Source organism: Manduca sexta, chromosome 24 (assembly GCF_014839805.1).
Source record: "Manduca sexta isolate Smith_Timp_Sample1 chromosome 24, JHU_Msex_v1.0, whole genome shotgun sequence".
Lineage (NCBI taxonomy): Eukaryota > Metazoa > Arthropoda > Insecta > Lepidoptera > Sphingidae > Manduca > Manduca sexta.
Genome location: NC_051138.1, coordinates 12,196,557 through 12,220,509, shown reverse-complemented (window position 1 = coordinate 12,220,509; position 23,953 = coordinate 12,196,557). Strand labels below are relative to the sequence as shown.

Sequence of the window (23,953 nt, the reverse complement as noted above, 5' to 3'; positions counted from 1 at the left end):
ATTCGGCGACGGCGAGCCTGTCAGCGTCGGGATCATTGACGAGCGCGAGTCTGACGTTATGTTGCTGAGCTAATGCCATGCTCAGCTCCAGGCACTGCAACTCCTCGGGATTCGGGAACGTCACCGTCGGGAACTCCGGGTCCGGGTCTTGTTGTTCTTTCACACTTATCGGTTTCTAGAATGTGCATATCTTATACTCTTCGTATTATTGACATTAAATACCATATTCGAAATGAAGCGTAGGTGCAGACATTTTTGTGTAACAACCGTTTCTAATAAACGATCCTGATCGCAATCTTCAATCCCATTCCGTGAAAAATGCAATCAAAATAAGTCATTTGTAAGCTTATCAAAAAATACTTTGTTCTGATTGGTCCATTTTTGAGATAGATCGAAAAAATCGTTTGAGATCGTTCATTGGAAATGGCGGTAAATTGATAAGAATATTTGTTGTATTAAGTCTGACGTCGACTAGTGTAGAATCGAAGCTCGTCGAAATCAATAGATTTGAACTCGGCGGGTTCCTTATAGATGTAGTTTCTTAGTAACTATAATGGAACCAAATTATGACTAGATTTGATTCGACGGACCCAGTCTACATTAGCTATTAGACATTTGATATTTCACTACGCCTTTGAGTTTTGATTTAAAGACAGACTGAGAACTCTTACATTAACTAAGGGCCATATTCATAAATCAATTTAATTTTTTAAGTAAAATATCAACTAGACAATGTATTGAACTATTTAATAAACCAAGCTTAAGCTATCATTTAAGAGCTTGTGCTCAGCTGAGTCGGGGCTGTTACAAAACTCAGCTGTCAAAATCTAACACATATTGTGACTTAAAATGACATTCAAGTTGATGTTAATATGGGTTCATTAAATAGCGACTGTCTTAAAATGCCGAACTTAATTTGACATCTCATCTGTACCGCATATCTGTAGGCACTTCAGAGCGAAACTGAGTTGGATTTATTAATATTGTTCTAACATCTTACCTTCAGACCTGCCGTTTCGAAGGCTTTGACGACGTATTGATATCCCACTCCGTGCATGGCGCTGTACACAGTGTCTACCGCAGCTGATCTGTTGTTCTCCACCACGTCAGAATGCAGACTGTCGCGAATGTACTCCATGTACTTCGACGTCACCTCGTCGTGGCAATCCTTTATTAGCTCGTGCGAGCGGATCTCTGATATGTCCCAGTGTTCGTCTGGTATACTGGAATAATATAAGATAAAAATATTCCATTGATCAGAAATGATTGATTTAAGTCTCTCTTGGTCTTCTTTTTCCACTCATCATTATCATACGCTGAAGTAACCGTAAGTTCGCCTAACATATTTTTTCAAGCACGTTGTAGGAAACATTTAGCTTAATTTTGCTTCCAGCCTAGTTAACGCCGACGGTCTTTAGATGTAGTCCGGGCATATACTATTACAAAAAGCCACAATATCTCCCATCTTCGGATTAGAATTCAGGGCCTATGGATCGATAGCCGGTATATGTAAGCTTCTACAAGCAAGGAGAATTACAAATTAGTGAATTCCCTAGATCCTCTGAAATGTTACATTAGCATGAATCATGTTTATAGATTTCCCTGTTTACAATGAACTATTTATGTCGAAAACAATTGATAATTTTGTCACGTCACTACCATTATAATAGTTAACGCAAATAATATTTTCCTTATATGCATACATATTACATAGGTAGTCCGTGATTCATCTTATTTTGTTTTCAGATAATTTATTAGTTGTTCCACACTAGTGGCGAAGGATGAAATTTTCCTAAAGAGAACCCGACAAAACTTAAGTTCTAGTAATATGCATAAATGCAATCTGGAAATCATTCCAATGATAATTACATTTTACATTAATTACGAAAGCGATGCTGGTAGGAATCGGGTTACATGGGCTCTTCGCCTCTGGTCCACACTATGCCCATTTCCTTTGAGTTTCGGTTGAATATTGTCATTACCCGGCGTTAGACTGACCTTATTCATAGGCGTTATTCATCCAAGGACAATGCTCTGTCTTTAGATAAACAACGTCTATGAATAAGGGGGTGAACATCTAACAGGCTTATAAACTCAATAAATCGAAATTCGGGTTGAATGGCTATTGTCAGTTGTGTCATCTCATCAAAAAGACTCTTACCCAATTTTTAACAAATTCGAACATTAATTTACTCACTCCAAACACTGCAGTATCTCGTCCAGTATATTTTCATCGTGCGGCGAAATTATCTGCGATCCGTTCCCCCAGTACACTTTATATCCATTGTCCTCTTTGGGGTTGTGGGATGCGGTGACCATCACACCGGCCGCGGCGTCGTACAGTATCGTACCAAACGATACCAGCGGCGTCGGGCACACTGCCGAGAACAGATGCACCGGAATCGATGCTGAGACGAATACCTTCGCTGTTAGCTCTGCGAACCTGAACGATAATTAAAATTTATGGTAGTCACAGACAGGCTTGCCAACAATTCTTCGGCGAAATATAGTATTTTTCATAACAAGGTATAAATAAATAAATCTAGAGTACACTTTAAAACAATTATAGTATATTACGCGGTGTCCCATCACTCAAAAGTTAATGTAAAGGAGCGTTCATAGATTTGAAAGTAAAGGATTTGTTTATTAGATTGAGGTGTTGAAAATATAGTATTTTGCGCACTACATATTTCTTCGACAGTATATAGTACGCAGACTCCAAATATAGTACAATACTATATATTATAGTACGGTTGGCAACCCTAGTCATAGACGTAGAAATTAGTGAATATTTTTACTGGCATGGCAGCAACTGGGTACACCAGATCTGTTACATGCAAATTGTCTCCCTTACTTTAAATAGATTTAGGGACTTGAAATCTTATATTTTAAGGATCACGCATCCCAAAATTTATCTTGTAACTAGCTTTTGCTCGCTGCTTCATCCGCGTGAAAAAGTTTACTGGGATAAATATTTTCCCGGGATAAAAATTTGCTTATAGCAGAAGTAATGTAGCTTCCCATTAGTGAAAAAAATACAAAATCAGTTAAGCAGATACTGAAATTAAAACGTTTAAATAAAAAAAATCAGTTTTATAATATTAGTACAGATATATCAAGTCAACTCAGTATTTAATACTAGAATACATAGTAACCAAAGTCTTGAGTCAAACATTGCGCATACTAACTGGTATTGACTGGACATTCAATTCAGCGTAAACATTTCCGGGCGAAATTAATTCGATCTGGGGCCTTATTCTCTATCCCGCACGTTATTTTGACAGTGTGTAACAGCATGTAACACAACGCGTCATGTTTAGGACTATAGAAATTTGGCTTACAGAATACCATTCCACGCACATTTCTCGAAGATAACATGACACGGCCGCGTTACGCGTTTACACTATCATACAGAATAAGGGCCCTGGTTGGATCATGATTTGATATTCACTTAATTGTTCAATTCATTTGTCAGTAATGATCATCATTCATGTTATTATGATAGATGGCGTCATTCTTCTATTCAAACAGCAAATTAAAATGTAATAATTAATTCAACTCGAAGTATGGAATTTATGCCCGATATGGCGATAGGCCCCCATCACATGGAATTCAACACATTAGGCGAAAAGAAAGTGTCCTGATAGCACCTCTGTCTAGTCTCTTAGGGATAAAGATGATGATTGTTTTGTTTACTTGTTAACAATAAAAAAAAAATTTTGTCGAAAAATCACTTGCAATTTCATCAGAATTTGAGTGTACCTGATATAGCTGTTTAGCTGGTAATGCAAGTTGTTACGGTCGCCAGCGAGGTACATTGTATAAAATTATTTTAAATAAATTCTTGTAAAATAATTGGACATATAAATGTTATACGCATGCAAATTGAATAGACAAGAATGTGTTGAAGCGTGTGTCATCAAAATTCTCTGAAATGTTAATTTACTTGTTGCCATGCGCTACATTGGACACGTATCACAGGAAATTCCTTCTCTGTTGGCTTATTTATACCGGTTCTATAGAATCAATTAGCTGAAATGTATTTTAAGTTTTATTGTAATCGCTGCGAAGAGAAAATCCGTGCCGATAAGACCGTAAATGACCTCATTACTTAATGAGCAATACCCTCATTTGACATCTAAACCTTAAATAGATGCTGACACGCCATTTTTTCGACATTTTCCCTATCACGTTCGTGGAGAAGGGTCAGCCCGGATCTAGGGAGGGGGCCAGGGCCCGTGCCCGGGCGGCGAAATCAGAGGGCGGCAAATTCAAACTTGGCAGACGAATACACAACCCATCATTAACGCAACTTTGACTACTGCGACATCCAGTATATAACACACATAAATTATTTCCGCGGGCGCGAAATGATGATGATGATGATGATGACAAAAGTAAAAATATAGGTGGTTGGGGCGGCATTATCCAGATTTTTCCCCGCCTTCAAAAAATTCAAGATCCGGGGCTGAGAAAGGTGGTTATTTAGATCCGACTAATTGTATTTCGACCCATAGATCGTTCAGGAAAATTAATACTTCTTCACTCATGCGTATTGAGTACGCTGCGCTAAAGCCGGTTGGAGACCAAGAACTAAGCAAAATTATTTTAGCTCTACCTAACATATTTTATTTGTTTATTCGCGTGAACAAAGTTCCATGGTTCTGGTCTAAGTAATCACTGTAATGATTTATAATATGTATTATGTTACTAAGCTTTTTTAAAAACAAATTAATACGCAAAAATTGCACAGCAACGAGCCATGTAACAATACAGCCCAATGACAATCATTTGAAGAATGCTATTGGCATTGCTGAGATATTTTTTCATACTTAAGCGCAGACCGCAAACTATATAAAATATCATATGCTTTATTTCCAATTTACTCAGCCATGCAAGCTAAGCTAAGCCTTAGTTTGTCGTTTGTAACCCGCATAATGCCAGTATTATATAACATTGATAACAATTTACAACAAAAATAAAAGAAACGGAGAAGTTGAACCGTTGTAGATCGTAGCTCCGACTATTTGTTATAAATTACAGCTCAATACTTCTACGCGTTCCTGACAAAAAGGGTCTGATAGACAGATAGACTGACAACAGAGTGATTCTACAAGGGTTCTTTTTGAGGTACGGATCCCTAAAAATAAGCTCCTACCCCGAAATTACTCTGTGTTCCGTAAAAAATAATTAAACGGTATAAAATCTCGTCCAACCCATTTTAAATTTATACGAGAATTCTCAGAATAATAAGGCTATTTTGAGTGGTTTCCGTGTCAAGACAGTTATGAATGACCTTCTTTGTTGCGATTAAATTTTTGGAAATCAGTCACAATTTATAACGAGTATTTTTTACATGAATTATGTTTTGAGAATAAATTTAAGAAATTAAATCGAAAATCTTGTTATAAGACAATGTTTCATAAATTTCAGTCGAAGGCTATAATATTATGAAACTTATTCCTACCTGTATTAATGTTAAGAGGCTTTTACATAGTGTTATATAAGGACGTCTTACACGGAATGCGCTAAAGGAAAGGGCCTTGGGTACCAACCAATAACTGTAAATTATTATTTACCGTACGCATTGTTCCAAACGTAAATGCAATCCATACTAATATAAACGCGAAAGTAGCTAAGTTAGTTTATTTGTTTATCACAATTTTAAGCCATTGAACTACACAACCGATTTTGATGAAATTTGGCACGGTGTCAGCTTAAATCATAAGAAAGGGATATAGGCTACTTTTGCACCCTGAAAAGTACGATGAGAAATTTATCCCAAGGTTATTCACGTGGCCGGAGCCACTTGCAACACCTAGCATGTTAAAAAAACAAATAAACGTGTCGTGAATCTTTCGTGCTCGATGCATTAGATAAATGTCGTCTTTCATATTCAATCGTCATACACAAATTAGTTTCTATGCACATGCACGTTCTACGATATAACAGTCGTTTATTTCTGAGTATTTGTACTTCGCATTGAAGTCTAAGCGGTAGCGCACACTATTATTTATTGTTGATATAATTTAGCTCTCGTCTATTACCGAAGCATATAAGCTAATTTAATTAAGTAATAATTAAATATTCTCATGTACCTTGACTTATCATAAGTGCAACCATGTTCGCCTACGTGATGAATAAAGCATTTTATTTTTATTTTAAAAGGTATCGACAATATAAAGACGGTTCACAATGCGTTGCGTTTTTTTGTGCCATCTTGGCGGATACCGACTTCTCAGAATTAAATCCGCACTAAGCTTTACAACTATAACAGAGCAAACGAATATACCCTGATGGATTAACTTGAATAATAAGAATAGTCATTTCGTTATTCCGTCGGGCAGATAAAAAATATACATTGAAATAAAAGTATTTTTCGGGATTTATAGCAGTTTTTGTGTGATCATTTTCTCCCGACGTTTAGAAGACTTTGCAGCCTTCATGGTTACGGGGAAGACTGAGGTGTTGGTCGCTCCAAATGTCAAAGCTACAATATTTATAACATAAAAAAACGCGATAAAATCCGAGAAATAGTTTTATTTGTATGTCTAATATTCGCGTAAATATACAAAATCATCATAAAAATTATACAACAAATTTATCCGACTTTTATACGCAGTTGCGATTGTGAAATCGTCACATACGCTTATCACGTGTTAAATAATAAATTATGCAAACAACAACAAAAATTATATTTTTATAATCTTACATCATATTATATTACAAATTTATCTTGCCGACGCGAATGACCCCTTGCGACTTGATCTTGTTATTATCGCGTTTTCGTATTTATTTAAATGCGAAGATTTACTGCGTATCGTACTTTTGGACCACGCGATATTATATTTTATTATGAAAGGAAACTTAATATTATGATATGTATACAACCAAAAAGGTACTAATAATTGTTAAAAATTTTTCAATAATAATAATAATAATTTATTTCCAAATCAAAAGAATTACACAGTCAAATTTAGCAAAACATTCTACACTAGGCACTGCCTGTCCCTTAGAATGAATTAAGTAGGATTAACTAACAATGGTCGATAATCGAGCCCTATAAGAAACAAGTTAAAATAAAATAATAATTTTGACTTACCTTTTGCTGTGATGCCTTCCATCAAAACCAATGACAACCCCGTTATGTAAAGGAGTTTGACTGCATAACTTCTGAATATATGAGCACAGACCCTAAACCAAAAACATATACAATTTTACTTGTGGTAGGTCTCTCATATGTGAGTCTGCCTGGTTAGATATTACCGCAATGTTTATTTTTGTCGCCAAACAGCAGTGTGTAGTCACCATTGTTTACCGGTTTGAAGGACATTGTAGCCAGTATAACTACTGGACAAATGAGACTTAACAACTCAGGTCTTAGGCTGGCGAGCGCAGTGGAATACCAAACAATACTTTTTTATTCAAGGCCTTGGATAGTGTTTCTACTTCACTTCACTTACCATCAGGTGAGCGGCAAGCTAGCCACATCATTCAAAGCAATAATCAAGAAAAAAAATCTTTTACTGAAACATTAAGTCATACTAGTATCATATGATGCTCTGCAGTTTGCTTATATTAATATACTTTTAAATAGTATTTTCAATGCAGAGTTTTAGTTGGAATCAGAGTAATATGGCTAATTTTCATTGAGTATTTATATTAACCATACAATAAATGAAACTTATAACATCTGTACATTTAATTAATAAAATATAGAAATACAATCTACTGAATTCCCTCTGACTGTACCTGTGCAGTCTGCAACACTACAACATCATTCATGCATGTGTATCCGGCGCCCTCGGGAGACCAGCAGTGCCGAACTTCTGACGATGGAGCATTGTCTTCTTTAACTTCTCCCATTTTGAGCTGGCAATGTCATCTAGGACCTCTTGGCGAGTGGTTGGGTTCTATGAAGAGAAAAATAAATTTCCAGATAACAATTATTTGTAGGTCTAAATTTTATAAATTATTATGAAATAGGTAGCTTACAGAAATGAAGTAAATATTTATGCTCTTAATTGTTACTATAAATGATGTACCACAATGTGTGCATTTGTAAAGCAGATGCCTTAGGGAGAGGCGAACAGGGTAACCGACAAGAACCTTGTGTTAACAGGGACTTTGTGTGGTGCCTTGGAAGATCTTTTTACAATCTTACTGACAAAACTGAAAACTGGGCAACTTTTCTTTGGTCCGCCTGGGTCGTTGCATTGTATAAGGCTGCCACTGTTGTGAAGTGCAGTGCTTGTATGAGTTTTAGGCTTTATAATTCTTGCTTAAATTTGAATAACAGGATGGTGCAATAAAAGAAAATAATCTGCTATTAATGGCTTGTTGTCCACTGCATGGGCAGTGTTAGGCTCAATGAATGCAATTGTCTATGCACATACAGACTGAATGTAAATTAATTTGACACAACACACATATTCATACTAAGTGATTTGACCTCTTGAGTATTGGCAATCGGACACATCATTTAGATAAGAAAAAAAATCTTTCATGCTTTTTTTATATAACATAGGCACGGCTGACTGCCTCAAAAGGCCGGCTTTTATCTACCGAACTTCAAGGCCGAGCGAGGTTTGTAATGAAGGGTATTTATGGAAAATTACGAAACGTAGACCTTACTAACCTTGTCATGTTTTAACCAGCTGTTCACTGCCGCATCTAATTTCAAGTCGCCGCTGTTACACTCAGACATTGTAATGAAATAATTGCAGAAAATTCAGTTCACCGGCAGTAAAAGTTTTGCACCGCTTTTGCAAAAAAGATTTATTTTAGTAATTCGTAAATTAACTTTTGCATGAGCAAATAAACAATGTTTGAACTGAACACTTATTTCCAGCAAATAAACAGTCGAATCTATTGTTTTCGTCGTTTATTCACAACTACAATAATTCACGAATGTCAAAGAATTCAGTCCAATGAAGACAATTTTACTGTATTTAGTTGTATACAAAAAAAGAACTCTATTTCTATAGTAATAAAGATTTGTTAAAACTTAAAGATTTTGTGGCTAAATGACATTGAAGTGTGTGAAGTTTTAATCACTGACAGCTAAATTACGTTCGGATACACATTATATTGTATTATAAACTCAGAATTATAAATAGAAAATCGAATCTAGTTTTTTATAATGACCATTATTTTATACTGTAAACAATTTCAGCTAAAAATTATTCCTTAGGAGCTAATCCTAAAAAGGATGGATGAGACTTTTAGTTTTTGGGACAGAATTTATTCCGGAAAACGTACACGTGGGCCGAGTGAAAAGCGGGAAAGGAGAGATAGAGAGAGACAACAAGATCCCCCTTTTAGCTTCAACGCTACATTATGCTATTAGGTATATATCTTAGTACATACAAATTAAAGATAGGTACATATCTTTTCACTTTTATTGAATTATTAAAATATGATATTTTTGTACTCCTAAAAATTTGTAATAGCAATATCGTTGATGATAATTATTTTATGTTGAATAGGTCAATAAAGTTACAGGCACATTTAAGTACTTCCATGGAAATGACAAATGCATATTATTATGCTTAGGATAATAATATGCAACACTTTTCCCATTATCATTATTATGCAGTTTTATTGACCTGCACCTACTATGTAAAGAATGCCTTTGGTATTAACTCCGCCTTTACATGTTTATAAGAAGTGCAATAAATCAATAAATAGGTATAATGTATAGAAATCATCTTTTTAAGTGTAATAAACTTAAAGCCTTACAGAAAGAACTAATATTGTTCATAATTTTAGTTACTATTTTATAGTGCATGAAAATCTAAGATATATAACTATAGGGGAATGATTGATTTCAATGTTGTTAAACAAATATTTAACCTACATTTACGATGACGACCGAGGCCACTTGATTAGGAAGCTGTGCAATCAGTGGTCAATCATCTAATTGTAATTGTTATGTCGGCGGAACCGTCCACTCCGAGCCCCCGGCCCTACCTCCTGGAGGGGGCAGCTTCCTTCTTCATCGCCTGTTATTGTTTTAATTTATTTCCACACAATATCCATAACGCTGAATTAAAACCAACTAATCGGATATTATAAATCTAAATGATAGGTACTATGTAAGTACCCAACCCTTTTTGTATAATATACTTACCCCACCTATTTTATTTTTGTATGTTTCCAAGTATTTTCTTAAAAATATATTTAAATGGTAAATTAAGTACTTTCCTCGCCGAAGTACGTTTTACAGTAATTGTAATTTGTTATGTCTTCAGCTCGCAGGATGTCACTAAGAGGTACTGTAAAACAAAATAGCATTGTCGTCAGTAGCATGAAGCTTCCAGAAAAGGCGCTAAAGGCATTTTCATATCGCGTCTTGTGCTAACTGTAATTTATATTATACTTTAATATATTGTCACTTTCAGAGAAGCAAAGACTTTTGGATATTTCGGCAGTTCCTAGGGCCATCTTCGGCCTGTAAGCAATCAGACGTCACACTGATCGACTTTCCGACCGACAGCTTAGGCCGGCAGTATAGTGGTTCAGTGAAGATTTAAAACATATTAAGTACATTGTCTGATGAAATTACGACCCCGGCGGCATGCTTAAACATACTTAAATCACGAAGAATTTTTTCGTCCAACTTTGTTTAGCTATCGGGAACAGTCAGTTTCACAGTGACATACCTAGTGTTTCTCGGCAACATGTTCACAGAGACTGTGCGGTGGCAACTTAAAAGATTTTGCAAAATATGAAAACATACTTAAGTAAGTATATATTATAATTGGTTTTTATAAATCAAATAATATAAGTATTAACTAATCATTAACGCAAATATTGATTCTACGTCAGTTTTATTTACGATCACTATAAACCTATAGAATATGTATGTATGTACAGTGAATATCTAGGGCGGGCGGCGCGTTTCTTGCCAGTTTGGCAACTTCGATCTGACCAAAAAGTTCCGTCGTGTGAGATAAACTTTTGGAGTGGTTAGTGATGGGTGTTGAAGATCCTAATGTGTTGGCTATGGTAGAATTCGAGGTCTTCGGACAAGTCCAAGGTTAGTTGTAGTGTTTATGGGGCCTTTCATAACATTTCATGTGGGTATCTTCTCATTACCTTATCTTTTATTTACAAAAGGCTATAAAATAATAATTTGATTGTCTAAATAAAACCGTTTGTAGGTACCTACTTTTATATTTAATACTTTAAACATTTTATAAGCAATCGACTTAAATTTTATGACAGGAAAATTTTCTATGTGTTTAACATTGGTTTAGGTAATATCCGTTTCTATCCAAGGAAATTTTTTATATAAGTACGCATTTGCTTGATGAACAGAATATATTTATATAAGGAATAAATATTTATTCATATAGGACAGAATAATCATTTAAGTACAGATATCTATATAAAACATTAAATAGGCTCCAAATCCTGGAATAGATAATGATGCAAAATAGAACTAACAACTTACTTGTCTTGTATGTACATCAAAAATAGTAGAGCAGATTTTGATACTAGTTATCTTTAACAATAACTCCAGTAAGCAAATATTTTGTGAACGTTATAATAAGTACCATGAATATAATATTTATGATATAATACGGATAGGAGGCAAATTATCATAAACACAATTTGTTGGATGTCCAAGACGCTGGCTCTATGTTGTGTGTACAAAATTGTTTTCATTCAATTAAAAATTACTTCATGTTTATTTTTATTTTTATACAAATTTGTGAAAAAAATGATAAGGTTATCACCTATTAATATGTTCAAAGTCTGTCCGTTAACAGCAGCGACTTAGTGTTTTTTATTGTGCATGGGAATGAAGTGCTTTTGTTATATTGAGACATTTGATGTAGGCTGATGCCCAGTAATTATATTGGCTATAAACAAGATTACAACACAACCCATACAGCTCGTATTTAGAAGCAGAAACAGAGTATATTGTATCATCAATCCAGGCGTATTATCTTATACGAGAAATTTACTGCCTAGTATTGAACTGAATATTTATTTTGTTTCGGATTAGTAACTATTTGACGTCGTTATTAAATCTACAATAAACGTAATGTAAGTATTTACCAAGGCTTTCGATAATCTTAAACATTCAAATGTCAATATCTATACGAGGATTTTAGACAACAAAACGTAGTAAATCAAGTATTCAGTAGAACAGTCAATGTTGTAGTCGAATATGGCCCATTTCATGTCCAAGTGTATTGACATCGACCTAAATGCAACATGCCTTCTATTTATATCAAGCATGAGTGATTAGTTCGCATTAGGCGTCGATCTAGTGATGCTATCGATTTAGCTCTTAATCTAATACTGCTTTTCAGTTCTATTTACTTGATGATGTGAACAATTTTAGTAATTTGAGATGATGATTGTAATATGAAAGAGAAAACAAGAGCTGAAAATGTAATTTATGAAGCAACATTAGGCATAACAGAAGCAATGGCCTTAACAAAGGGCAGTTAATTACCAAGACAAAAAGTACAAGAAGTATGCACTCGTGGATTTACAAACTAGCTAAGATAGCCTATAAGCGCGTGCGAGATTCGTGTGCGGCGCATCCTGTATCGCACTTGTGAGTAGACCTGGATCTGAACCTTGGATCACTGATGTTTCGACAGGAATTTACTGACACATCGTAGTGTTTTTGACTCATCCTTGTTATATAGGTAATTGGCAAAGATGTGTACACCATTTTTCGCCACTATAACAATTGACTGAATGAAATAACCCAACATGCTAGGGAGAGCCTAGTCTGAAACGAATGGCAGCGATCTCTGTGGTTAAAGTTGTCTTTGACTACATTGAATGCTGCCATGATCACTAAGGAATGAGGTGAAAGTTTTCTTCCTTCAATGATCAAGTTACGTTGTAGTATGAGAGTACCGAACGACTCGAAACTAACGAATATAGCTCGGAGAATAAGAAGACTCAGGAATTATAATAAAAAAAGTCTTAATTTAATTCGACCCATTGCGCACTGTGTTATGTCTATAAAGATTACGTTCGATGTCGCTTGTCGAAAAAGAAACCTTTTTAAACCTATATAGAGCATACAAGGCTCGGTGAGACATCATAGATTAATGATGAGATCTACATAGTAATCGAATAATGTTATTTATATAGAGAGGTTCTATTAGTATGTGCATTTATTTTGCTTTGGGGGTTCCCAGGGCGTTTTGTTATATCTCAGAATCATAATAGGTGCACTCATCTCTAAAAGTCTAGTGCCTCACCGGGGATCTTCTCAACTTGATGTTGGAAGAGGCCTTAAATAAGTAATTTACTATCTGAAAAGGGATCCACTTCTCAATTCATATACATAAATTAATTGTTCAATTAATTATTTCTTGGTTTAGCGCAAAAATATCAATATAATAACAGATAAAACATACATTCCACCTAATACCGACATCGACATATAGTCGAAACTATATGGATTGTGGGGTGTATCAAATTGAATTGTGACAGCGTGATAGACAGCAGTCACGAAGAGTAAATTTTTTCAAAAGGTAACCCAAGGCAAAAGAAAACAAAAACTAAGACAAACGTAAATAAAGCTAAAAGGGAAGCCTCCCCCCGAGGCAAATTCACCCCCAAGCATGGGGAAACATTTACCGCGACCCTAGGCACACTGTTCAGTGTGTTCACCTCATGGTTGCTAAATACACATTAAGACCTATAAGGGTCCGCGAACATTTCCTCTCCCTCTCCCTTCCGACCATCCTAAGACAGCTCCTTCTCCTTCCTTTTCTTTTCCTTCCCTCTGTCCCCTCCCTTCTTCCTCCCGGGCCCTGTAACCGGATAGCTGCAGGTCGCCAGCGTACCGTCCACTGGCATCCTCGGTGATAACGGTAGGGCTCACCAAATCCTCAAAGGGACTGCCGTGGTTGCTAAGCCGGGCGATCGCTTGTACACCATTAGCAGGGTACCCCCGGTGATAACCACGGCATATCTCCAAAAAAAAGGGAAGCCGGTAGGAATCGGGTTTTTCGGACGCATCGCCACTAATAGACTGAAGATCCGTTATTAGTTGTGGCTTGTGTGGTTGTGGGTAAAATTTATACAGATCTATGTTACTATTTTTTGCAAATGTAATTATTGAGAACTATGACACAAACATCTATTTTTAAGGGTGATAAATGACATTTAGTGTAGTGTAAAATATACAGAAAAAGCGGCGATAGCCTAATAGCCTAATTAGTTGTGGAACGGACTGCCGAGACGAATGTCCGCAGGTTCAAGTCCCAAGGGCACACACTTTTGAATTACACACACAGACACACACACACATACACATAACATTACGCATTTATCTCCGAAGGGGTATGCAGAGTTCCAAGGAACCCACTTTTCGCCAAGTGTGTTAAGTCCCATGATGAGATGGGGGGCGAGCCCAAATATTACTTTGCTCGACCCAGGATTCGAACCCAGGACCTCTGAGCGCTGTCGTACCGTGCATGCAGTACAACTACACCACCGAGGCAGTTTGAATGTTCTAAAATAATTATGTGTGTATTCTTTGTGAATTATCGCTTGCTTTAACGGTGAAGGAAAACATCGTGAGGAAACCTGTATACCTCAGAAATTCTCTATACGAATATTCGAGGGTGTGTGAAGTCTACCAATCCGCACTAGGCCAGCGTAATGGATTAAGGCCTAATCCGTCTCAGTAGTAGAGGAGGCCCGTGCCCAAAAGTGGGACAGTTATAATACAGGGCTGATATTATTAAAATATATAGTATTAGAAACTCGGCCTATGAGACTACCATGCCTTACACCTTCTACTGGAGCTCTTGGGAGCCAAGGCCAACAGCGCAGGGAAATTCGTCGAGTCTACCACTAATCAGTCTTAACGAAGGGACTCGGCCCAGCAATCGCCCAATGTTTAGATCTCTTCAGTCGGTTTTGTCGTTTGATTGTAGTTAGCCCCATTATAAGTTTACCCCAGTCACCCCTAAGGCGGGGCGATAATTGTACAGCCTGACCAGGAAATTATAAAACCTCACCATTTTTTTTTAAATATATAATTAATTTCTTATACTGGCTTTAAAACGAAAAGGCAAAAGTAGCATCATCAAACCTGTTTTTTTTTATTTTTCTAGGCAGGCTATAATTGCAAACCAAAAAAGGCTGATCAATTAGTTACCAGGCAAAATGTTCATCCTTTTGTTTTCGAGTGGTCCTACTGTAAACGAGTCTAGATATTTGCTGAGATTTACCATTCACAATAAATACTTATCACCTGACGTCAGTAAACAGAGGGCTTTATATAAGAATCAACAAACATAATAAATAAAATTAAGTAATATACCTATGTAAACAGGATTATGTCGGTAATGCAATATTTTTATTAATTTAACTGTCTTATGTGTTTATGATATCTTATTTACAAAACTTATGTGATTTGCGCGGGCTATCATACGTGAGAGTGATATTTACGCAATGTCGCCTCATTTTAGAACTTATTCTATTTTTATCGAAATAAAACCAGTTTTCGGATTTTTTAGCGGTTTGTTGTGTTCATCTCCCAACGTTTCGGAGACTTTGCAGATTTCGGTCGTTTGAAAAATTAATTAAAATATCATTCCTTTTGTATAGAAATACTACGTAAGGAGGAAATAAAGTTTAAAAAACGGCAACAAATCCCAAAAATAGTTTTGTTTCAATGTTTCACATTTGCGTAAATATGAAAAACCATTATTAAATTTTTTACCTAAATAAACTTTGTGGTAAAAAATATTTCGCAATTCAAGACTTACCTTAGTAACCCATAAGCATAACAATAATCTTCATTATAAAAACAAAGCATAGTATATTAGTGCTTATTTCGTTGGTGAATAGCAATTACTAGCAATATTAATATAAAAGATAGGTCGATACTTTTAGTTTCGGCTGTGCCTGGATGGACCAGAAAAAATATGCCAAATAAGTTATGTTGAAAAAGTGTAAATGTTACATAATCAATATCGTAATACGAAACGCTTGATAAGGTTTGTACGTTCAGACAAACAGTTTTATTCAAATGAAGCCGTACCTATGTCCAAAATTGGTTACTTTCAACAACATTAAATTAGATTTCTAAAGTGCTAAAGCCACACTTTAGACATGTAGATTGTAGAGTCGACGTATGAATAGGTAACGGTAACCTCAACCGGGGTAAATAACCCTGTGTCAAAGAAAACTACAAAGGGCCAAGCTTGATATTGTTTTCTTTATATCGAGTACTATTTTTAAGAGCCTAAACAACTACGCTTTTTCTAATATCTATTACTTACCTCTGAGGCCAGTACTATAGCGTAGTTGTTAGGGGAGGCATCAAAATATGTCTTTAATTGTTTTTGTCGTATATACCAGTGGCCGTGAGAAGCACTTGACACTTATTTCTTGAAGTGACTTTGCTTTGCTCTCTCTGGTATTGTTGGGCGGCAAATTTTGAGTCCGCTCGGGCCAGAAAATGTTGATTCCGCCCGGGCGGCAAGAATGCACGCTACACCATTGGGCCGGCAGCCAGGGAATACGTCTTGGTCTCATGGAGATATACTCTAAGCGTTACAGCTAACCTAATTCAGAACATACTGGCACGCTCCCAGGCCTTACTTATTGCTATGACTTTAAATGGAAATATCTATGTTTTTATAATTTTGTTTTCGTAGCCTGGTTTTATTTAATTTACGAGAGAAGAATAAGAACGTTTTTTAATTATCTCAAACAAAATATATGTTTATTAAAAATAATATTATCTAACCGGCTTTGTATAGAAGATAATTCGTTATAAGTACTGATGATTATTGTTGCTGTACGCAGGTTGCTACTTTACAAAATATTGCAAGGAGATGGCTGAAGCACTGGGCATCGGAGGCTGGGTAAAAAACTCAAAAAAAGGCACCATTGTTGGAAAAATCCAGGGAACTAAGGCACAGTTGGATCAAATGTTTGTATATTTTTATTTATTACTAGTATTTTACTTATCTGATCGGTAACTATACCGATATAGCCGAAGATTAAGAAAAATATAGCATGATGACTACATCATGCTATATTTTTCTTAATCTTCGGCTATTAATCGTCTATGCTGGTGGGGTCAGTATTCCTCACATTCTTTTTCTACTTCGTCTTATCCAAAACGTCATCGGTATCATTGCATGCTATCATGTCGCGATACAACCAGTGGTGAAGGGTGAAAATTTCCGAAGGGTAACCCCACATAACTTATAGGTACTAATATGCATAAATGCGATTTGCGAATGGTTCTAATGATAGTTATATTTTACATAAATTACGAAAGGTAATTCAACACATGTAGTTTTTAGTTTCTTTATCGGGGAAATAGACGGGAGCAAGTGCACACATTACTGTTCATAAAGATTGGTTGATATATGATCTATACATAATAATTACCAGAAATTATTGTGGTTAGTTAGTCAATTGTGCAAGTTTTGTTGTTCCGAAAACATCAACGTGTTTTAACAATAATAACTAGCAATTACTGTGTCCTATCTGTAGTAGAGGTACTCCGTGCGCTGTGGAACAGTAGGTATATACTATAGGACTGGTAACAATCATAAGTATTACGCTGCATTAGACAAAACATGTGTTATGTAAGGTTTTAGGGCTGAGAATAATTTCAAATATGATGTATATAACAAAATATGTCTGGTTTCGAAGATTTTCTCTCCAGTTTAGCCATGGTCTATAGATGTTGTACTTGCTTCTCAATGTTTCCCTGGACGATATTGATTTATTATGTAATTTTTATTGGATGAACGCGCCATCGAATCGCGAATTTGTGAGTCGATTGCATTTGTATTGAGTCCTATATAATTTTGAGACGCAATGTCTTTTTCTGGCTAAGATAATTATACTATGGTTCCATTATATTCTTAACTGCAATGAAGAATGAAAGAATGAATGAATCATTTTGTCTTGGAAAGAAAAAATACTAAGTATATTATCTACTTGTTTTCGTGTCAGGCAATGTGATATTGGAGACTTCTGCTCGGGATCAGCTCGGTGTAAATTATATCGTAGTCGGGTTTGGAACGGATTGCCGAGACGAATGTCCGCAAGGTACTCAAGAGCATACATCTCTGACATTTCTAAAATGATGTGGGTAGTCTTTGTGAATTATCGCTTCCATTAACAGTGAAGAAAAACATAGTAAGGAAATCGGCATAACTGAAAAATTCTCTATAGAAATTTTGAGGGTGTGTGTAGTCTACCAATCCGCACTAGGCCAGCGTGGTGGATTAAGGCCTAATCCCTGTCAGCAGTGTCAGCATAGCAGTGGGACAACAAATAATACAGGGCTGATATTATTATTATTTATTATACACATGACAATTCTCTCGTCCCCTATTACTTGAGACTTAATATAGTTGAAGAAATGTAGGTGTATAATGTCTCTTCCTACCCATCATGTACTAAACTACCTCTGTATGTATGTTGTTTAGCTCTATAAATAATTTGGCAATGACCTATCCAATCTAACATCTCCTGGCGGACGTCATCTCATTAATTAAAATAATCCGGAACAAAATCTTCTTCTAATAAATTGGACTTCATCCAGATTCCATGACGCTCATTAATCATACTTCAATATCGATGATATAAAAGGTTGAGTCGAATATAAGCTTAATTTAATATACAACTTATACATTCGTATTACAAAATATATTCACAACTAAATCTGTATTGTAATATTTTGCTCTAAAGCATAATATACAAAAAGTAAGTCTTTAATCTTTTCAATCGTCTCAAGAGGCATTTGTTTTCGAAATCGAAATAACAAAATCAAAATAATAGATAAAAATCAGTTTATTGACTTATCCACTTACATCTATTATTATTAAGCATAGTAACATTATAGAATTACAAAGGTAAAAGGAAGAGCCTCATATCATGCTGGCCGGGACAGTAGTTCCGAGCAGCGCTGGTTTTAAGCCACGCCTAGCTCCCTTAGGTGGATGGAAGGAAGGTTTAAAGCGGTTCGAACAGTAAGAGGAGGTGTAGAGAACTAATGAAAACTAATATCAGCCAAAAATATCGATTAGCTTTATTAGGATAATATTCTACACGATAATATTTATGATGTACAGTTCCCTACATTCTCGTAAATTGTTAAGATATTTTGTAAATGGAATTGATAAAAATTATTGATATTGCTGACGATAAGGCACCGCGTAAACGAGAAACATTATAACTACTTATTCTTTTTATTTAAAATTTTTCATTGGAATAACTATTTCTTTTTTCACTTTTACCGATACTATTCATTGTAGCGTGTGTGTACTCACGCTGCTCACGCACATTGTAAGAGATTATTGAAAGTATCCGCGCATCTTCGTGGATGAAATGATATAATACATCACGTCAATATAAGAATTATATCTATATATATATATATATATAAAAATAATTTTAACAAAAAATTAAACTGCCTTCAAAAACCACTCAAAACCAAAAAATAATTTCACATAACAAGTATATATTGGATACCAATTTTGGAGTCGGTGCCTAATTAAAATTGCTAGTTAGCTATATTTGTTGCATAGTCCATCTATGAGCTAAATCTCTTTCAAATCAATTAAAAAGAGTAGGTTTGCGTGTACTACAACATACACAGTGAAAGGTGTAATACCAAGTACATGTATGGTGTTTCATCTTTTTATTTCCTCTTTTTTCAAGGCAGGGAGTGTAATACACTCACATTTGACCAGCTATATGTAACAGGGGAAGAATTTGGGTAGTGTACTGTTCACAAATTTAAATATTTCCTTAATAGCTTCCATTTGCTGTGCTGCGGCGATGTGTTTATCTCCGGTGACGATCTGACTTGCTGACTTTGTACACTGGCAGCACATTGTATTCGTATATTCGTTAATGTATTTATCTAGCTTAACTAGCAATTTAAATTAGGCACCGACTCCAAAATTGGTATCCAATATATACTTGTTATGTGAAATTATTTTTTGGTTTTGAGTGGTTTTTGAAGGCGGGTTAATTTTTGTTAAAATTATTTTTATTTTTTGCTTTTTGTGTTAGTATAAAATAGACCGTCTCAATGGCATAGTTGTGTTTCGCTCACGATACGACTATCGCGCTGAGGAGTTACACCTCTGAGTACCACTGAAAAAGGGAAAAGGTGTGATGCTATATATATGTATGTAAGAAGTAGATTCAAGCAAACCTAACGCAAAAAAACAACTGATATTATTTGGCTTACAGTACAACTATCGCGCTGTGGTGTTACACATCTGCCTACCCCTGAAAAGGGGAAAAGGTGTGATGCTATATATATATATATATGTATTATGTATGTATGTAAGAAGTAGAGTCAACTAAACCCAACGCAAAAACACAACTAATGTGTTTCGCTCGCAGTACGACTATCGCGTTGAAATGTTACACCTCTGCCTACCCCTGAAAAGGGTAAAAGGTGTGATGCTACATATATGTATGTATGTAAAAAGTGGAGTCAACTAAACCCAACGCAAAAATACAACTAATGTGTTTCGCACGCAGTACGACTATCGCGATGAAATTATACGCCTCTGCCTACCCCTGACATGGGGAAAAGGTGTGATGCTATATATATTTATGTAAGAAGTAGATTTGAGGAAACCTAACGCAAAAACACAACTGATATATTTGGCTCACAGTACAACTATCGCGCTGTGGTGTAACACCTCTGCCTACCCCTGAAAAGGGGAAAAGGTGTGATGCTATATGTATGTATGTATGTAAGAAGTAGAGTCCACTAAACCCAACACAAAACCACAACTAATGTGTTTCGCACGCAGTACGACTATCACGCTCAAATGTTACACCTCTGCCTACCCTGAAAAGGGGAAAAGGTGTGATGCTATATATATGTATGTAAGAAGTAGATTCAAGCAAACCTAACGCAAAAACACAACTGATATATTTCGATCATACTATAACTATTGCGCTGCGGTGTTACATCTCTGCCTACCCCTAAAAAGGGGAAAAGATGTGATGCTATATACATATATGTATGTATGTAAGAAGTAGAGTCAATTAAACCCAACCCAAGAACACAACTGATATGTTTCACACACAGTATGACTATCGCGATGAAATGTTACGCCTCTGCCTACCCCTGACACGGAGAAAAGATGTAATGCTATATGTATTAGTGAGTGAGAAGTACAGTCAACCAAACTCAATGCAAAAACATAACTAAATACGTCACAGGAAAGCTAAATTCGCGATTTCGTTTTCTTGGATGACATAATTATTCTAGTTTTTTTAATTTTAAAACCAAACTACCGAAACGATCTTGAAAAAAAAATTATGGGACCAATCTGCAGAGAAATTCTTTCGAATAAAAAAAGAATTTTCCAAATCGGTTCATAAATGAGCGAGTTCTGAGGTAACAAACATACAAAAAAAAAAAATTCACTTCGAATTGATAACCTCCTCCTTTTTTGAAGTCGGTTAAAAAGAAAGTGGTGTTAGTTACACTATTTATAACTCAAGAACGGATGAACCGATTTAGCTGAAAATTGGTGGAGATGGTTAGCTTAGCACCAGGAGACGGACATAGGATACTTTTTATCCGTTTCCCACGGGAACGGGACAATATAACGGGTACAAGAAAGCAAAATTGGTATGGAGGTAGTATAAGACCCTGGGAAGGTTATAAGCTACTATCCCGGGAAAATATATAGTGGGACTTTTATCCCGGAAAACTCCATTACGCGGGCGAAGCCGCGAGCAAACGCTAGTACCTATATAAAACATTCTATTCAAAAACAAAACGGCCAGATTCAATTTACGCATATAATCATTTGATTATTTTCTCCATGACAATGTTTTAATCACCGATTAACTTATAAAACGTGTACTAATCTATTTACTAATACTTCATTACTGACTCTGACTATTTGGCTCTGTAGTATTTTATTTAACTTGTTACATCTACTTAGACATGATAAATAGGTGCTTATAACTTATTATTATTTTTCCAGGATAGAGTGGTTGAAAACAACGGGATCTCCTGGCTGCAAGATCGAGAAGTGCGAGCTCACCAACTGGGAGTACGTAGCGAAGATCGCCTACACAGACTTTAGCGTACGATTCTAGATATAGTCATACTTTTTACCTATACCTTTTAAATAAAGTATTTTTTTACTTATTTGATTATTTCTGTCATAATAAAATGGAAGAGATTTAAAAAAATAGTCAACCCTTTTTAGATCATTGAAGTATATTCTAATAGTTATTCAAGGTGTGTTCAGACATATTTAATTCCCGAATCAATACAAAATTAGAAATTCCCAGGTTCAGGGAGAGTTGGAGTCCTGTTTTACATAAATCCATACATACAAGAGAAAGCTCTGAATTCGCATATGTGCTCTAACTTAAAAAAAAAACAAGTTTCTAGTGACCGCCCTTATGTAATGAAATTGTTAGTCATTGGTCCAAACTATAAGGCGGTGTCAAAGATCTGCCTCCGCCCCGATCCGTGCACTGACGGCGCATTGACACCATCAATATTCCTTATGATGACAGCTGCTATGGTTATCGACCGCCTCCGTGGAGTAGTCTTGAGGCGTAATATTGTACGACTGCCGCGCTGAGATCTAGGGTTCGGTGCCTGGGTCGTGTAGCGATATTAGGGTTTTAACTATCAACCCAGAGTCTGGAATTTGCGCTCAATATGGCGATAGGTTTGTCCCCTACCACATGATGAGATATAATATTTTAAACGGCGAAAACTAAGTGTATTCGGGGATAAAAGACATGAGTTTGAGCATGCTTATAATTGAAAAAGTATTTACGATGGATAGCATGTGAATTTTTATGTGTTTCATAAGGATTTCAAAAAGTGCGTTATGTGCGGCTGACTAAAAGCATTTTTAATACTACACAATGACTACCAAGCTCCAAGTCCTGTAGATCAAATATAATATTAATCAATGAGACATTAAGTCCATCGATTAACATCAAAATTATATGGGGCTTCGTGTTAATCGTGGACACACAGACTGTTGATCAATGCGATCTTTTGGTATTTACTCTATGCTCCCATCCTTTGAAAAAAATAGACAAAGCTGCAATTGTAAAGTCTGTGGTTATGTGATGAATATAATCAGAGAGTTATGATGTATTTAGCAATTTGTATATAATATGAGATATTTCTTCTATTTTTAGCCTAAAAGTGGGAATGTTGGCGCCATTTTGCGTAGCCTGACTAATATTGAATTATGTCAAAATGTGCGTAACTCAATGATAGGGCTATCTCGGCGAGTGCGTTTCAATGAATTCACTTTGTTATCCATAATTCATAAGCCAATGCATTCAAGACTTTATATTGTAGTTCACAAGTACTAATGTCTTTATAAACATAATGGATTCTTAGGTCAAGAACCTTTAGTTTTCTTCCATTTACTCATAATGTATGTTTATTTATATCATTTAATTAAGCATTTGTAAGAATATTGAATAATTTAATATAAATAGCGCAATAAATACGGCTCATTGTAATAATATATTATTTTTTTTATCTTAGTAGTATAGTACTTATCACGGGCTGACGATTATATTATTAGTGAATGATTTGTATGAATGGCATGATATGTATAGTTTAGAATTTATAATATTTTCATAATAATTACAGTAAAATAAGCTCAGATTCTAATCCTGGACGATTTGGAATAGAATAGCGTCATGGAAATTTGATTTTTTAACGCACTCATTAGGTTCGATGCCGACCTGCCAAAATAATGATAAACAATTAACAACTTGCTATTTCCGAAACGATGGCAGAAATATGTTGTATATGTACTCACATTATGGTACAACTTTCTGTACTTATTACAACGTTTTATAATAATAAAGTCATGCTGAAGGCGTTGCATTGTCTAGACAGTGCAATAAATTGCACTATCATTTACCACACAAAGCTTTGTTTTGTAAACGAAAC

General features: G+C 35.6%; 2 protein-coding genes across 2 annotated transcripts; one reads left to right on the top strand and one right to left on the bottom strand.

Annotated features, from left to right (window-relative positions):
- Nucleotide 1: 1 nt before the first annotated feature.
- Nucleotides 2-9,015, bottom strand: LOC119190448 (phosphoglucomutase-2-like; the record flags this gene model as incomplete). Its single annotated transcript, XM_037442410.1, is given in 7 exon segments — nt 2-175; nt 1,001-1,223; nt 2,198-2,443; nt 7,103-7,194; nt 7,753-7,808; nt 7,811-7,913; nt 8,639-9,015. Coding segments are annotated over 7 exon segments (963 nt in total), but the record flags the coding sequence as incomplete, so codon positions are not given.
- A 1,912-nt stretch (nt 9,016-10,927) lies between these two features.
- LOC115443049 (acylphosphatase-2-like) lies at nt 10,928-22,162 on the top strand. Its single transcript, XM_037442341.1, has 3 exons — nt 10,928-11,041; nt 16,810-16,936; nt 21,996-22,162. Exons 1-3 carry the CDS (start codon nt 10,978-10,980, stop codon nt 22,108-22,110), a joined length of 306 nt encoding a protein of 101 aa, XP_037298238.1. The 5' UTR covers nt 10,928-10,977; the 3' UTR covers nt 22,111-22,162.
- Nucleotides 22,163-23,953: the final 1,791 nt, after the last annotated feature.